The sequence below is a fragment of the Labrus bergylta genome, chromosome 12, assembly GCF_963930695.1.
Source record: "Labrus bergylta chromosome 12, fLabBer1.1, whole genome shotgun sequence".
Classification (NCBI taxonomy): Eukaryota; Metazoa; Chordata; class Actinopteri; order Labriformes; family Labridae; genus Labrus; species Labrus bergylta.
The window spans coordinates 12,519,038-12,535,206 of NC_089206.1; the positions used below are offsets into that span (position 1 = coordinate 12,519,038).

The 16,169-nt window shown below is 39.1% G+C and overlaps 2 protein-coding genes across 3 annotated transcripts; one reads left to right on the forward strand and one right to left on the reverse strand.

Annotated features, from left to right (window-relative positions):
* Positions 1-62: 62 nt before the first annotated feature.
* LOC109980924 (periphilin-1) lies at positions 63-10,003 on the reverse strand. Its single transcript, XM_020629498.3, has 7 exons — positions 9,647-10,003; positions 8,643-8,723; positions 8,440-8,546; positions 8,055-8,251; positions 5,206-5,264; positions 2,795-2,953; positions 63-1,963 (listed from the first exon to the last, which is right to left on the reverse strand). Exons 1-7 carry the CDS (start codon positions 9,683-9,685, stop codon positions 1,781-1,783), a joined length of 825 nt encoding a protein of 274 aa, XP_020485154.2. The 5' UTR covers positions 9,686-10,003; the 3' UTR covers positions 63-1,780.
* A 460-nt stretch (positions 10,004-10,463) lies between these two features.
* On the forward strand, positions 10,464-16,101 carry LOC109981007 (receptor-type tyrosine-protein phosphatase V-like). Of its 2 annotated transcripts, none has more exons than XM_020629614.3 (11): positions 10,464-11,047; positions 11,412-11,508; positions 12,246-12,345; positions 12,436-12,526; positions 12,635-12,711; positions 12,798-12,932; positions 13,766-13,888; positions 14,013-14,173; positions 14,304-14,439; positions 15,399-15,460; positions 15,578-16,101. In XM_020629614.3, the coding sequence occupies exons 2-11, from the start codon at positions 11,504-11,506 to the stop codon at positions 15,804-15,806; spliced, it is 1,119 nt and encodes a 372-aa protein (XP_020485270.2). In that variant the 5' UTR covers positions 10,464-11,047; positions 11,412-11,503; the 3' UTR covers positions 15,807-16,101. The 2 variants fall into 2 exon arrangements, with proteins under 2 accessions (XP_020485270.2, XP_065817618.1); XM_065961546.1 differs by having other exon boundaries at positions 11,415-11,508.
* The last annotated feature ends 68 nt before the right edge of the window (positions 16,102-16,169 follow it).

The window sequence follows — 16,169 nt, forward strand, 5'->3', positions numbered from 1 at the left end:
CGAGCAGGTTTTGAGTATACAGTGTGTTTGTGCAGAAAGTCATCGAAGAGTACATTTAAAAAAAGAATTACAGATTTTTTTTAATATATATTACAGACTTATTTCAGACGTGTCACAGCAGGAAAGTACAGGTAAAAGGAATGTCATTGTTTGCTCAGGCCAATTATTGTCACAGTATGACATGCCATTGGGCCTGCACAATGTCAGCACTGGCTACCCTTAATGGGCAGCAGTTATATTTAATATGTTCAATTATATATGTGATTGTCCTGCCATGCCATGCTGTGAAAGTGGTCTATTGTACAAGTCAATGAACAAGGAAAATGGGGGCGCTACCCACAGTGGCAAAAGTGACTGACCACAGAGTACACCTGAGTCGAACAAGAATATTGTTAATTTTGTTGGCTCATAAATTAAGCATAGAATATATTAAAACTTTGAACTGCCAAGTAGCTTCAGAAAGAGTACAGAAATTACTCGAAAAGTTAGGGAAATGATCTATGAACAATCTTAGATGGCGCTAAACATCTATGTAAAGTCAGAATATTGATAATTACAGTAAACATTGGGTTGACATAAACATCAACCATTACACATACATTGATTTTTGGTCATTTTTGGTTTTTACATCAAAACCAAATATTAACTAGAAAAACATCCAACAATGTCAAAAACCCAACATTGGGTTGACGTCAAAACTAAAGTTGTGTGGGCACCGACCTTTAAATTGGACAGATTTTGAGGTTTAATTAGAAATAAAAATAAGGTTAATGATCATCAGCAGACATCGCTTGAATGTCAACAACCAACAATGGACAGAGGTGAAATTTATGTTGGAAGTTACAGTTTGATGAACACCATCAACCAACAGTGGACAAACGTTGTATAGTGGTTGTATGTAAAAATCAGGTTGAATATATACATGTTGAATCATGACCAGACCTTTTGTTGGCACCAAAGCCCAAAGTGGGTTTTCTTCAAACTAATCCATTGTTTTGATGACAGAGTCCAACAAAATCAAATGTTAACAATATTGACATCATCATGTATTTTTCTCTTTCATGTTTTTCAAAAACATACTGGTATAATTGTTATTCAAGGCTGTACTTTGGTAATTGAGCAGCTAACTACTATAAAGATTGGAGGCTCACATTGAAAAGTAACTAAACATTTAGTCAGAGGCAACAAAAACATCAGGTCCTTGTATTCTCTTAGTGCCACTGGATAACATATTCCTAATCCAAAAACCTGGTGACAATACAAGTACTTAAACCTTAAACTAACTATGTGGCCTTTCACCTACTGAACCATTGATGTGTTTTCTGCATTCACCTGATCATTTCCTGTCCTTCTAACGTTGAATAATTCACCACCAACATTTAGAAGTTCAGTACATGTTAAATGTGTTGTTAACAAAAGTTACATTTTTAAACAGCAAGTGCTTATAAATTAAGCATGTCAGAAGGATGTACATACATTTCTGACTTCCTCATAAAGAAACTTAGAGCAGTACAACAAGTGCATATAAGTATTTGTCATCACATTCACAAAATTAGAAGAAGTATCCAATGTTAAAATCACAATCAAAGTTTCCTTTTCATTTCTCACAAGTGTTGGTCAGTGCTCAACAAAAAAGGGTTCTTGGTCCAGGAAGCAACTAAGAAAGTAGAAGCTTATATTGTCGTCTAGGAAACATAAAAAAGCAGCACCAAATCATTAGCAATAAAGTACGTTTATCACACAGATCAATTATAGGAAGAGAGAACGAATGTGCGTGTGATTAGTGAGAAGGCTCCCTTGAGTCATATTCTTCGATAAATTTTTCCATGGCTTCCACACAGCGCTTGCCAATGTCCCTGAGGTTCTCCTGCAGCGACGACTGAATGGGACCCTCCAGGGACTGATCCTTTGCTATCAGCATCTTTGCAACAAGGCCAAACATTTCGCATTCCTGATAGTACACCTGTAGAACACACATGTTTGTCGTTAAAGGCCAAACGCATTAATAGTGAAGAGCGAGATAAAGCAGGAAAAACAGACAATCAGGAGAGAAAGTGGGAGCGCTGGAGAACAAAAGGAGCAGGGCACAACAAATGAGCTGAGTGAGAGGCCTTGTCATGCATTTCCAATTACCATGCTCATATGCAAAATATTCTCAAGTATTCGGTGTGCCTGTATGCAGAGTTCCATGGACATTTTTCTTCTTTTTTTTTTTTTGCATCATGTACCTGTTGCCAGACTGCCTTTTTCAGAGTGCCTCTCTAATCCTGAAACCATGGAGATATGAAAAGTAAGAGACCATCTTTTTCTGTCTAGTGGGTGGAAACACACACACAAACATACAGTACACTCTCACACAAACACACAGGCAATGAGCAGAGCCTCATGTGATGTCTGTCACATTGAAGACCGCATTAAAGCACGTGTTGGAGCCTCTTGTGATACAGGTGAGCGAGGATGAACAGACTCGGTTTGCATTTTTTGCTCAGCTATAAGACAGAAAAATTACACCACCGATCATGTCAAACTATGAATAAGGCCTTTTTTGTTGGGGACTACAAAGGGAAGACAATAATGACACTCAAGTCTCCTCAGGCTCAGCATTTCAAAATGAATGTTTAGTTGACAGAAAGCAAATCTTTTTTCCTGTCTCATGTCTCCCAGCACTTTCCAAGATCTTTCCTCTGTCACTCATTCTCTAATCCTACGCTCTCTTATCTCTCCTCTTCCCCTATCTGCTTATTACTAACCCTTCTCCCAAGATGAGTGTGTCTGTGTAATGCCACTCCTCTACCTCGTCTATTTCTCTTCTCTTCTGTTGGATGGCTCGGTCTCGTGCCATAGTCTGGCTTGCCGTCGAGGGGAGATCCCCGTCTCTGCTCCGTTCTCTCTCTCTGCTCCCGCTCCCCCTGTGATCTCTCTCCCTGCTTTGGTTCCTGTCGCCGTGGCAAACCTGCAAAAGGAAGAAAAAAAAACGAGACAAGAGTTGGACGGCGTTCATCAGACAGCTGGCCAATAACATGGGTGCAAACACTGATAATGACTGAGCTGCTAATGACTAAAGTGAAGATCCATATGTCTGCTTGTTACACAGAAGCAAGGGAATAATATACCAAGAATCTGTCCCAACTGCTTCTGTATTCATGTGCAAAACATGTCAACTATTGGGGTGGGTATGGGTGTTATCACTTCCTAATGTCATAATTTCAAAGAGCTATTGTAGGAGCAGGCCAACCAATTGCCACAGGTGGGATGAAGTAAGTTATTTGATATAAGTTCATTTAAAAAGTGAGTTAAACACGTCCATGTAAAGTAAAAACCCAACAACATACAACCCTTCCTCTCTTGACCTACATTTAGCATCTTTCAGCTCATTGCTTTGCTTTTAGAACCTGTAACTTTAGTGTCATGGTCCGCTCTCACGTCTTAGGCAGTAGCTCAGTCTGTGAGGACCTGGGTTGGGAACCGGAGGGACACAGTGCGGACCAAAATTTGGAAATTGGTCTGGTAGCTGGAGAAGTGCCAGATCACTTCCTGAGCACTGCTGAGGTGTCCTAGAGCAAGGCACCACCCCCCCCCCCTCCCTCCCTCCTCCCTCCTCCCTCCCAACTCAGCAGTGCTTGCTGTGGGAAGCCCCCTCTCTCTGACATCTCTCCATTAGTGCATGTCCATAGGATCTTGCATGTGTGTATTTCAGCCTTTCAGTATTCAGCCTGTAACATGTCTCAATAACAGAAAATTTACTTCCCCCTTGCAGGATCAATAAAGTATTTCTTCTCCTCTAAATCACTGTTGTGTCCAGATACGAATAAGGTGTTTGATCAAAAAGCTAATAAAAAAAAAAAAAAGCTAAGTGTACACTCCTTGATTAGTGCAGACACACACAGGTAGCTACTTCCTGGTAACATAGTGAAGCATTTAGCTGCAGGGGAGCCAGATATTTTCCTCAGGGGTTGGCATCAGACAAAGACTGTAAATGGATACTTCGGGTATATTCTACCTGGCCTAAAACAAAACTCCAAATGAAGAGCCAATGTTCCTCTGTGTATTCTGGATGTGTAAATGGACATTTTAAGTCTATCTTGCTAGCTTCTTAGAGAGCAGTCTTCTGACTTTTTGTGGTGAATTGGGGAAGGCTGAATCAAGCTGCAAAAAAAAAAAAATACTGAGTCACCTTCTGTTAAGAATCCAAGTCTGAAGTTATAGAAGTTAATAAAGAATTAAAAAATAGGGGAATAGGTTTTTTACTGCCTTAATTAGCGAATCAAAATGAAATGTAGTGCTAGCTCAGAAGGCAGTACTTCATCTACACAGCACAACTAAATATAGCACTAAGAATCTAAATTACTGTGTGAGTTAATGACTTACCCTGATGATTTTTTGGCTATTTGCATAATCCTAAATGTGTATGTATTTCTTATCAAGCTAGATGATTCAAAGCAGATTCATACTCAGTACTTTCTGAAATGATTCATTGTACTGAAAAGTTAAATAGGTCAGTGTTTCTGTTGTGCTAACGACACATAACTGAAGTGCAGAACAATGAAACATTAATTAGCAACATGCTTGAACTAATTATTTTTGTGTAGCATCAGTCCGTCTAATTGAAACCTTAATCATGGCTTAATAAAGTCCAGTATGTCTTTAGCTGCTTGCACAACAACACTGATAAGAATATTAATTATTATTATTAAGAATATTATTAAGCTTTGTTTTTTATTCTGTCTTTTGCGTTTCACTTTAAGCACACTGCAGCCGAGACCAGCTGTGATTCATCATGTGCTGCTCTGCCCCGCGTTGTGTTCAGGTCAGCCAAGAAATGTGTGCATCATCTGATTTCAGCTTTTCTGCAGCACCTGGGCTGTTTCCATTAAATCTCAGCCTGTACCCCCGTCTTTGAGCTGATGTCTAATAAACAAACTAGAACAGCATCTTCTGTGTAGAAACAAATGAAAATGTTTTTTTCCGGTTGTACTTTTTCGCTGGAAAAATGGCCTTCAACAAAATCACCGTCATATTGAAATGTTTCATCTACTAATGAGAAGGAAATTACCACAAGCTCCCTGCCTAAAACAATGTTTGCACTATTTTGGAAGGGAAAAATGTCATATTGGGTCATTTGAAAAAGAATTGGTAAGCCCCCGCTGTGTAATTTTCCACATTTTATGGCAAAAACAAGCAGAGTTTTTCAGCCTCTGAACTTACACTGAACTGTGTGTCCTTGTCTCTGCTGGAGGTTGTCCTTGGTAAGAAAGGTCTGGAAGCTGTAAAACATACAAAACACACTGTCAACACAACACATCAACATGATTCATGAGTGCTTTCGAATACAAAGAAGAATTATATGTGATCATGTCAGAGAGCCCTCTTTTATTTGAGCTATACCTATATGTTCCTAAGCGATCTATAGGTGCATCTTTGAGTCATCTGTCTTTCTTCCGCCTCCTGTTAGAGACATGTTTCCTTTTTTTTCCTTTTTTTTTTAATTACAGCGTTACTTTGTTGTTTGTAAAGCAATAGTTGTGTTATGGATGATTTTTATACTGCTGGCTAGTCTCTCCCTCTCTTTTTCTCACTCTCTTATACACACAAATCAGCGATGAGTCACCATCATCGCACCATCACTCAGGCACACAAAAAACCTGTTCCACACTCACACATACACAAACATACACCTCCACAGTGCTGCAGTGTGCGCACACATACAGTGCCGGAGTGCAAGGAGAAGATAAAAACATACAGTACCAAGCGGCTCAGTCGTTAAAAACAACACAACACACTGTTTTATTAGGCAGGAAAAGAACAACAAAAACACGGACTTGACAGCTAGTTTAAAACCAAGGTAACATGATGGTAACAAATACAAATTCCCCTTTGTTTACTCTCATCCTCGTTCCACCTACAAAAGAATGAGGTAATTCTCAAGTACATCATTTATCTTCTTGTTACTAAATTACACATTTTACATGAGACCCAATGTGCACAATGCCTGGGATACTATCAATTCTCTGGTGACAGCGTTGACATAATCCATGTACTGAGCCCCAGAAAAGCTTCTTTGTGATCAGCATTATGTAACACTGGTTTGTTGCTACCACAGAGTGACTACCTATCAACCAGCAGATACCACGATGAGCAAATGCCCTCAAAATATATTTGTAATGCAAAGTGTGCAGGAAAATGTGCAAGTGTGCCTCTGCTTGCCTATTCTGCCACCCAATGGTCATCTAATGAAGTGCATGTAGATAATGTCTATAGCTGACACAGTACTATGAATTAGCTGCTGTACTGTGTAAGAGTGTACTAATGTGTACTCATTCTGTATCTTAAATATTAAATGCTTACAGCAGTTTGTATACGTTCAGCAGTCGTTGAGACAGCACAGTTTTCTTTGCTGATTCAACCCTATGACAACTTTAAGGTGGAGGTGAAATATTGGATCGGACTTTAAATGGTACTCTATTCTCTACTTTTTGCATTAAAAATGGGAGAATTTTATCTTTGACTTGCTTGTGTAACTGTACACCGTTCAGAAGACATGTAACGCATTTTCACAGTGACACATTTGAAACCAATGAACAGGTTCAAGAAAGGAAGTATAGCTAATAAAAAGAGATACATTAGAGCCACCTTAAGGGGAAGGGATTAAATGGTGTTCAACTGTACATATTCGGCATGTATTAAAAGAGGGTAAGTGTGTTCTTCTGTTTACACATTCAGGATGTATGCACGGTTTCATAAAGTAAGGTTGGAAATAAACTCTATTTGGAACTAACACATATGTACACTCGATGGCAAGAAGTATTTTCACCTAGACTATAGCAACTCATTCCAAAAATATTAAAACAGTAAAAGGTTATAGTTAAGCATATTGGGAAATATCCTTCATCACTTTTCGCTGAGACCGAATAGAGAATATAGAAACCACTCCTCTGTGTTTATTTTTTTAATGAGATGAGGCAACAAACAGCAGGATAGTGGAAACGGGGGAGAGCTAGCGGCCTTCTACAGCTGCCTTGTGACATATTTCAAAGTGCACTATGCAGATTTGGTAGGGTAATTTGAAAATCGGAGAAGTGAAACAATTCTATGCTATATTTTCTGAACTACACAAACGTTATTCAAAGGAAAAAATGGGTCCCTGGAACACTGTTTGGGGCTAAAAAGCTACCAGGAGAGTTACGGTTTCACTGTTGGCAGCCCACCACAAAAACTTCTCACGTGGCATTTTATCTTCAAACAGTGTTACAGGGACAAAATTTTACTCTGAGGAGAGTTTGTGTATAGAGTTATGAACATATATCACATGATCTGTACACTTCCCAAACTTTCATATTTCTCTACCAAAACTCCACAGTGCACCTTTAAGGCTGACTGATAAAAAAAAAAAAAAAGTTTGTTGTATTTTGATTGTTTTCAAGATGTTATGAACAAATTCTTAAAACAATACTGATTATAACCGAGTTAGATTGACTCAGTTAATATTTCTCATCATAACTATTTCAGTGTGTGAATGTGGATGATGCTGTAGGTAAGTAGAAGACTGTCGCCAATGGGTGTGGGGTCATGTGTAATACTGCGTATGCTACTTTTCAAAGTCATGATCAATTGTATGGAAAACGTGTCTAATAATATTTATTTTTGAGTTTGTTCTTCATGATAGGCTATGACATATATATGCAGCACACACACACACACACACACACACACACACACACACACACAGGTGTTACTGTTAAAGTCCACAATGTAATTCAGCTTCATTCATTTCTTTATTGACACCTGTGCTTTCTTCATTTGACATGTCAAATAAGGTCTACTTAGCCCCTAATTACCAGTGAGTCCAAAGAGTAGCTGAGGCGATCATATCTTGGTGATGTTAAGGGCTCAGTACACTTCTTTCTAATCGCCTGCTATACTGAACATTTTGTCTTTAGTCTTTAAGCACCTGTTCTCTTGATTCAAAGTCCCAATGAGACAAAGGGGTCGTTTCTGTGGACACTGTGTATATTAACATTGTTTTTTACAAGCCGCTGCTGCTAACATTTACTTACCACTGTTTTGTTTTGGAAGTGAGCTCCCGTCAGCATTCTCTCTTTGCTCGTACCGCTCCTTCTCCTTCTCGTGTTCCCTCAGTGCAGAGTGGTGAGGTTTAGGCTGGAAATATTCTTTCCGGTGGTAAAAACCCCGAGGAGGGTAGTGGTGGTATTTGTGGTTGTGGTAGCCATGTTTGTGGAATGAGTGGTCATCCCTTGGAAGACAGCATTGTTCGATTGAAGAGGGAAAACAGGATTTTATCAGAGTCACTATAAACATCATCTACAATATTTTGCAGGTAAATTAACTTGCACAAAAGTGAGACATATTAATGAATCGAAGAAAACAAATAGTTAGGAAAACATCAGCATCGTGCTCCTTGTTTCTACCTGTCATTCTTACCGAGGTCTGTTGAATCGCCCTCCAAACTTTGGTTTGTAAGAAGAACCGGACAGCCATGCCCTCGGTCTGGATGGGCTTCGTACTCTTCTGATCAGCCTCTTCTCTTCCTGAATCAAACAGGTGGAAAACCACTTTATCAAACTGTGTTACGTTACATATAAGCTGGGTGGAGGTGCCTATTGGAAAAAAAAAAAAAAATGTACCTGAGAGGGAGAAATTGAGCTATCAACAGGCCTAATGTCCACAGGTTCATCACTGTGTTCCCTCTGGCGCAGCATGGAGCTCTGAAGGAAGAATGCAAAGTGTTAATCCTGTTATTATGGTGTTACAGTGCAGGAGGTATATGGAAATATTCGGCCTGACACACTATTCTTGTTTATGAGAAAAATAATAGAATATATCTTCTCAAAAAAATCAATCATTTGTTTTTTTATAGTTACTCTGAAGCAGAAAATGACAAATATTGAAGAATAAATAAATATGTCTGGTTTTGTAAGTCAGATTTAAAAAATTGTATTTCTATTTTTATTTGTTTTAATCTATTTATAGACTTAAGAAAAAATATTTTTTTATATTTTAAAAATGACAAATATTGAAGAATAAATAAATATGTCTGGTTTTGTAAGTCAGATTTAAAAAATTGTATTTCTATTTTTATTTGTTTTAATCTATTTATAGACTTAAGAAAAAATATTTTTTTATATTTTAAAAATGACAAATATTGAAGAATAAATAAATATGTCTGGTTTTGTAAGTCAGATTTTTAAAAAAATAAAAATCATCTATTTTTATTTGTTTTAATCTATTTATAGACTTAAGAAAAAATACATTTTTATATTTTAAAAAAATGAACAAAAAGTCAAAAAAAAAAAAAAACACATCAAAAAAACGTTTTGTTTGTTTGGTCATAGTTTCAAACTGTGCAGAATATAATATTATAATATTTTGTTATTATGTATGTTTGTGTGTTAAATGTGCATTTAAATCTCCTGGTATGTTAGTTTAATATGTTCTGTGATCTCTGTAAGTCATTTATTACGTTATGAGATAACAACATGGGTGGGTCATGTGGTTGTCAATCTGCAGGGGAATAGGAAGGGGGGGGGGGAGGAGGAGGAGGAGGATGTGAGCACACGGCCCCTGCGAGACAACTGTCAGTGCTGTGGTGGCAGGCAGCCCTTTACGCCAATGAAACTCTTTTCCTTACCTTGCTTTGATGAGCGTCCTGCGGTGATGCATGATCCATTTCTATCTGTTCGCAGCGTCGTGCTATCTGTCTCGAGTGGCACGCGGACTTTTGTGTCTGTCTCGAGTCCAGCGGACCAGGAAGCGCGTGCGAACTCTCAGATTACCCCTCGTCGGTACATCTGGAAAGAGAAATGCTCGACTTTAAGTTTCCCCCCGCAGTTCTATTCCTCCACAGACTGCACCGTGACAAGTTTGAAAGGTTTCTTGCAGATAAATGTCAAACGTTGCCGAGCGACAGTCCTTTGCTCTCGCCGATTCACGCAGGACAAAATAACGCAACTAACTTTTGCTTCCCCTTTCTTCAGCCACCCAATCGGATGAGCCTACGGTCATAAAACTTATCGAAAACGAAAACAAAATCGGTTGTCCTCCAGACTCCAGACGGGCATGCGCAGTTCACAACATACAGCCTACTGTATTCTGCCACCTGTTTACACCTTTACACATTTGTTGAGAAGTTGGCTGCAGGACCAGTTCTTTTTTTTTTCTTCTTTCTTTAACGAATGGTTGCGAAATTTAACGAGTTTGGCGTAAAGGGAGTTTTTCAAGGTGTTTTTTTTTTATTTATGAACTAGAATTCAGATGTTAACTTTAAATTCTAACATTATCCTGCAATACACTTTTTTTAAAATTTAGATTATTATTATTTTAATATCCATTTATCAGGGGATGTGTGCTTTGAAATGCATGTGTTAAGCATACAGGACTTTTAAGACAACGGGGGGGGGGGGGGGACAATTTTTCGGACAATAAAATACAAGACATGATGCAAACAAAGTATTTTGTTTGCACATCTATCCATCTGAAGTCTGAGATCACTTGTTGGGATGTTTCTATGGTTTACAAGATTAAAGCAACACCACAAGAATTAAAATACACAAAAAAAAAATTGACAGTAAAGCTACAATAAACTAGCTCATCCCTGACAAGATAACCATTTAAATCTGGCCTTGAATCAGCATCAAGTGTTAAAAGATATAATGTAAATATCTGAAGGGAAGTGTCTGTGTGAGTATAGACAACTATTCAGTATGTTAAAAAAAGAAATCAGGGGCTCAATTCTGACATTGATTTAAAACAAATATGAAAAAAGGTACATGTATTGTTTCCCAGGTGTGCAGAATGACACAGTGTGTAAGAAAAGGTGAGGCCATCAAATCCTGACATCCCTCCAAGAGCTTTAGTGCTCCTCTCTCCACCCACTTTGTCTCCACCCATTACACGTCCTCTCTGGAGCAAGCAAAAGAGAGAGAGCTTAATTATAACCAGACAACTGTAGGATGGCTTGGAGCAGTATGGCCCTGGACTCTTTTTCTTCAGCTTTTTGCCAACTTTGACCAACAGAGCCTGGTTTGGAAAGGTAATCCTGCACAACGCATGATTCTAAAGCTGCGGGGACTGTGTTCTGTCTTCCTGTTGGTGTTTGTTGTTGAAAAACCTGTTGGAGCAGGTTTTAGTTCTTGTCGTGTCAGGACTACCATTTAGGCTGTGCAAGTGTTGGCCTGGTCTTGTTTGGTGTGCTTTCTACAATCAAAACAACACGGGAGAGGAAAAACTTAGTTTCTATGTTATTTTACAGACTTAGGATTTATGACTTAGGTTATGTTTACTTTCTTTCCTCTCAAAAACTGTGTTTTTGTTTATAAGGGAAAGAACAACAGGTAGCTTTTCAATGTGTCAGATGATTTTTTTTTTTTATTGATATTAACATCACCTTTTTTCAGAAGAACACCAAAATCATCTTTGAATAACTGTATACCTGAACTCCAGCCAAACTTGCATTAAAAGAAAAAAAAAGTTTGACTGCAAAACAGACATGAGGTAAGGTACACATTGCTTATATTCTGAGTTACACTAATAGTATTGTATTTTTTTTTGTACTACAAAACTGGTGATTTGTAAGTTAGTCTTTCTATGTTTTCAAACTTCCTTATATCCCTATCTGTGGCACTGGACCCTGATGTCCGTACTGAATATGTTCCTCTTTAAAAACAGGTCCCATGTACATTCAGTTGCAAGTTGATACATAAAGCTAAAGCTTGAGCAGCATTGAAACAAAGTCCTGCATTAAAACAAATATTTATATAACTTATAGTGGTTATATTTTTACTGAAACTGGTTAAATACTTTTGGATTCACTACTTTGTGGTGACGTTGAACTGTATTGGGAATAGAACATTACTAAAAAGGCATCTCAAAAATCAAGATTAGAACTGACATGCACAGATATTTATTGAACTTAAGATGTTCCTCAAACTTTACAAAAATTTCAAGTCAAATAATTAGAGTGTCTGAATTAACAGTTAATGAGCCAACATGTAAGCCAGGCCTACCCTGTGGCTCAATTGTGTGCTCAAGTAAAGTTTGGGAAACAGTTTGTAGAGGTTTAAGCCTAAAATAATTAAGGTAATCAAGGTCTGAATTCTCATTAGGGTCAATTAATCATTGTTTTTTTGTCTTTGCATTTGTTGACATTAAGAAATACCAGACCCATCCTCATTGTGTCTGTGCTTAGATGTTGTGAAAACAGTTCAATGTTATGCATTCATGTTACACAGGTTGCAAACTTTCTCAAGAGCGCAAATTCTACAAGAGTGTCAAATACGGTGCCAGGCACTCGCAGCCAATGACAACCGAGGCTTCAAACAGGAGTTTGAGGTAACTATAACGTTTGGAAATACACTTTGTTTTAGACTCATTGTTTGTAGTGCTAAACGTGTTTCTTATGTGTGCTTTGGATTTGTGAAGGACCTAAATGATGTTGGCAAAGACCTCCCAACCAGAGCAGGGGACCTGGAGGCCAACAGAGAGAAGAACAGATACCCCTACATATTACCATGTCAGTGCTAAAACTCATCATCATACTGGGGCAGATTACGACATGTATGTGTGTCACTGTCAATGTATGATGTGTCTGATTTCCTTTTCCTGATCACGTTTGGTTTAGATGACCACTGTCGAGTGAGGCTGTCTGTTCAAAACTCCAATTCACACACTGACTACATCAACGCTAATTTTGTTCCTGTAAGTTGAAACACACCTTTAATATTCATCACCTGCTTTACTGCCCCTGTGTCTGCGCGTGTTAATACCTGTGTGTCTGCACTTAGGGCGGAGGATCAGAAAGAGACTTTATCTGCACCCAGGGTCCTTTGCCCAACACCATGGCTGACTTCTGGAGGATGGTGTGGGAGCAAAACGTCAGAATAATTGTCATGGTGACATCGTTGAAACAGAAGGACACAGTGAGTAAGAAACACTCAGTGTGTGTGTTAGTGTGTGTGCCTATTTTGTGATTGTCTGTCTTTAACCTGATGCGTCTCTGTCCTTATCTTAAGTCATTTTTTTAGATCATTTTTTGAGGCGCTTAGAGTTAGAAAGGAGAATTAATACCACTATCATGTAGGTATTCTATGAATAAAGCTACAACCAGGAGATCGTTAGCCTAGTTTAGCATATAACCTGTAAATAGTGGGGCAAACAGCTTATCCGAATTAAGACTACTACACCACAAAAAACTTGGAGCAGGAACCAAATTTAACATATGTGTTCATGTGAGTGTTAATGCCTTCTAGCATTTGTAGGAATTATGTGTCTTGTTCATCTCAAGCAAGGAACTATCTCAGGTTAGATTATTTCAATTTTCTCATTTAACAAGCTGCATGTTTTTCACCCTGACTTCAACGAGAATCTTTCCTGCCAGCCTCCCTAGTAAGAATTCTGCAAGAAGTCAAGTAAGCTGATGGGGGTGTGGGTGGAATATTTATACCCTGAGTACAGCAACTGACCATAGCAATGATATGTGTGTAGCTCTTTCTTTTACGCGTATCATTATTATTAAGGCAAGAGCTGTCATCATAGCGTCAGACCCTGAGATCTCCAACTCCCCGACCGATGGAAAATTTTCCGCTGTGAGGGACATGTGTGAACAAGCAACTCAGGAAGAATCTCAGGAGTCAGCCTCTCGGAAATTTTTTAGGAGTGCATGTGTAAAATGTGTGGAAAAAAAGCTTTAGTCTATTTGAAAAGGCGAATATGAAGTACATCATATTAAATTCCCGTGTTTCTTTTTGTGCAGGTGCTGTGTGATAAATATTGGCCTGTGAATCGAGGGATAGTTTATCATGGATTGATCCAAGTGACAACAGTGACCCGCAAACAAGGTCCAGATTATTTTATCACCACCATTAACCTCAGACAGGTGAGCCAAACACACATCCCGCTGTCCTTTGGTAACTATAAACTACTGTTGTTGACTTCCCTGTGATCAATCAGATAAGAAGAACCATTGTGGTTGGATTAAAGGAAGCGGATTTTTCTTTCAGAGAGACTGTCCAACGGAGAGGATAATAACACACTACTACTATCCTACCTGGCCAGACCGGGGCGTCCCAAAAGACTCATCCTCCCTCTGTGCCTTCACTGAGCATGTGCGGCAGCATTTGCAAGCCATCCCACGCTTGGGGCCAGCTGTGGTGCACTGCAGGTGTGAACTCTGAACTCCCCGTCCTTCAGAGAGCACATTTTGTTTATGATGAAAGTGTGCCCCTTAAGTACTTTTTCTACAGTTTTCAGAGGTTTACCTATCAGACGTTGCATCTTTGTGTGTGTTTTAGTGCAGGTGTTGGACGTTCAGGGACATTTGTGACACTGTTGTGGCTGATGCAGCTCAGCGCGAGGGGCGTCCAGCCTGATATCCGAGCTGCTGTGGAAGACCTACGGCTACATCGAATGTGGATGGTCCAGAATGTGGTCAGTCCAATACAGACACTCACATGCAGTGATGAAGGGAGTTTGAGATCTTAAATAAACTGTGAGGAGTTTAAAACTGGTCATGAAGCACTATAAATCTTAATACTGACAACTTCAGTGTGACCTGATCATCAACTATAAATTCCTTTTAATACCTGTCAGCTCTGTCACCACGACAGATTCCAACTAACCACATTATCGCTTGTAGACCGAGAAAGCATTTGTTAACAGTTTCCCAGCCAAGTATCAGTGAGAAGTATGTCAGCTTGTCAAACAGAGACAGGAGGAGGTTTTTACTTCAACACATTCAGGAAAGGATCAGAAAAGAGAAAGCATAACTCATTTCGGGCAGCAGGGACGGCCAACATGGACACAAATGGAAGCTCCTTATAGTTGCCTTGTGTCGAATTGGAAATATTCCTAAAAGAAAATCCTGCGTAAAAATCAAAGTACACAATTATTAGCAGCATAAAATTCTTGAAAAGAAAGCCGGATTTAGTTTGACATTTGACGCATACTGGCTTTCATTGCAGACATATTTTTTTTGTTAAGAAAGCTACAGCTAGTTAGATTGGCTAGTCATTAACACAGAAACAAACAGCAAGAAATAGCTTGTCCTGATGCTAACGTCAGCTAATTAAAGTAGCTTCTTATTTAGGATAATAGATATACGACTGTGTATGACACAATGTGTTATCTTTGTTCAAAAGTATCAGATTTGACCAATATCAAACTGTAACTCTAATATAGGGGATGGGTCAGTTATGGGTCAAACTTGTACGATTATTCTGTGACATAGTTGCTGAGGTTTTGTATTTACCTGAAATCCACTGATTGGTATTTTAGTGTTTACTTACTCATGAATTTATCATCTCAGCACTCATAAACAATGTGTGCCAACATTTCATATTCAAGATGAAGCGCCCTCACTATTTGCGCCTTCCTTTGTGTGTAAACAGGAGCAGTACATATTTGTTCATCAGTGTCTGCTACACTGGCTCAGTGGAGGAACCTCCGCAAGGTGAGAAAACCGAACTGAGCTCCCAGTGAGCACAAACACATAGCACATTCAATTTCAGCTCAGATATTGTGTATTAATCGTCTTGGTTTAAATTCATTGTCTCATGTTTCTTGTCAGCACACAAACTCAGGGAGCCAGTTCAAATATTAACCACCCCAGTCAGGAGCGACTCCACAGCTCCTCAGGACGGGGTGATCGAGCAGGAAGGAGGAGACATCACCATCACCGGCAGATGCCCCCGTCAGACCAGCCCCAGAATACAATGCAGCAGATTCTCCATCCTGGGAACCTACTCAGGAGGTTACTGCCGTCGTCAGTGTTTAATCCTGGATCACATAATTCTTGAATATGAAAATTTTAAAACATGACAATGGGTTAAAAAACAAAGCAAAAAAAAATCCCCTGGTCTCATACCTGCTCCTGGGATGTAAGTAAAAGAAAAGCTGCAGAAAAAAATGCAGTGTGCGCAGGCCTCGCAGGCAGAAAACTAGCCGGACAACTTGCAAATCCACAGACGCAGCACTTCATATTGTTACCAGAGGGAAAGATTGAGTAAAGAACCTCCCAGTCAGGTCAGACCTGTTCCTCTGTTGTGAATCACTTACCCGGAGTTTCATGGGAACAATGAAGCCGCCACCTTTACAAAAAGTGAAATACTGATAAAGCACACATGTTGGACAGGTCCCTTTAAATAGAACACTTTTCCTTT

Excerpts from the sequence above, each read along its gene's own strand:
- LOC109980924 (XM_020629498.3), bottom strand. The coding sequence starts at position 9,685 with ATGGATCATGCATCACCGCAGGACGCTCATCAAAGCAAG. Across the intron at positions 8,547-8,642 it reads GCTCAATTTCTCCCTCTCAG|GAAGAGAAGAGGCTGATCAG; the intron begins GTACATTTTTTT and ends TGTTTGATTCAG. Across the intron at positions 8,252-8,439 it reads GGGCGATTCAACAGACCTCG|GGATGACCACTCATTCCACA; the intron begins GTAAGAATGACA and ends CTGTCTTCCAAG.
- LOC109981007 (XM_020629614.3), top strand. Across the intron at positions 13,889-14,012 it reads CCACCATTAACCTCAGACAG|AGAGACTGTCCAACGGAGAG; the intron begins GTGAGCCAAACA and ends TTTTTCTTTCAG. Across the intron at positions 14,174-14,303 it reads CCAGCTGTGGTGCACTGCAG|TGCAGGTGTTGGACGTTCAG; the intron begins GTGTGAACTCTG and ends TGTGTGTTTTAG.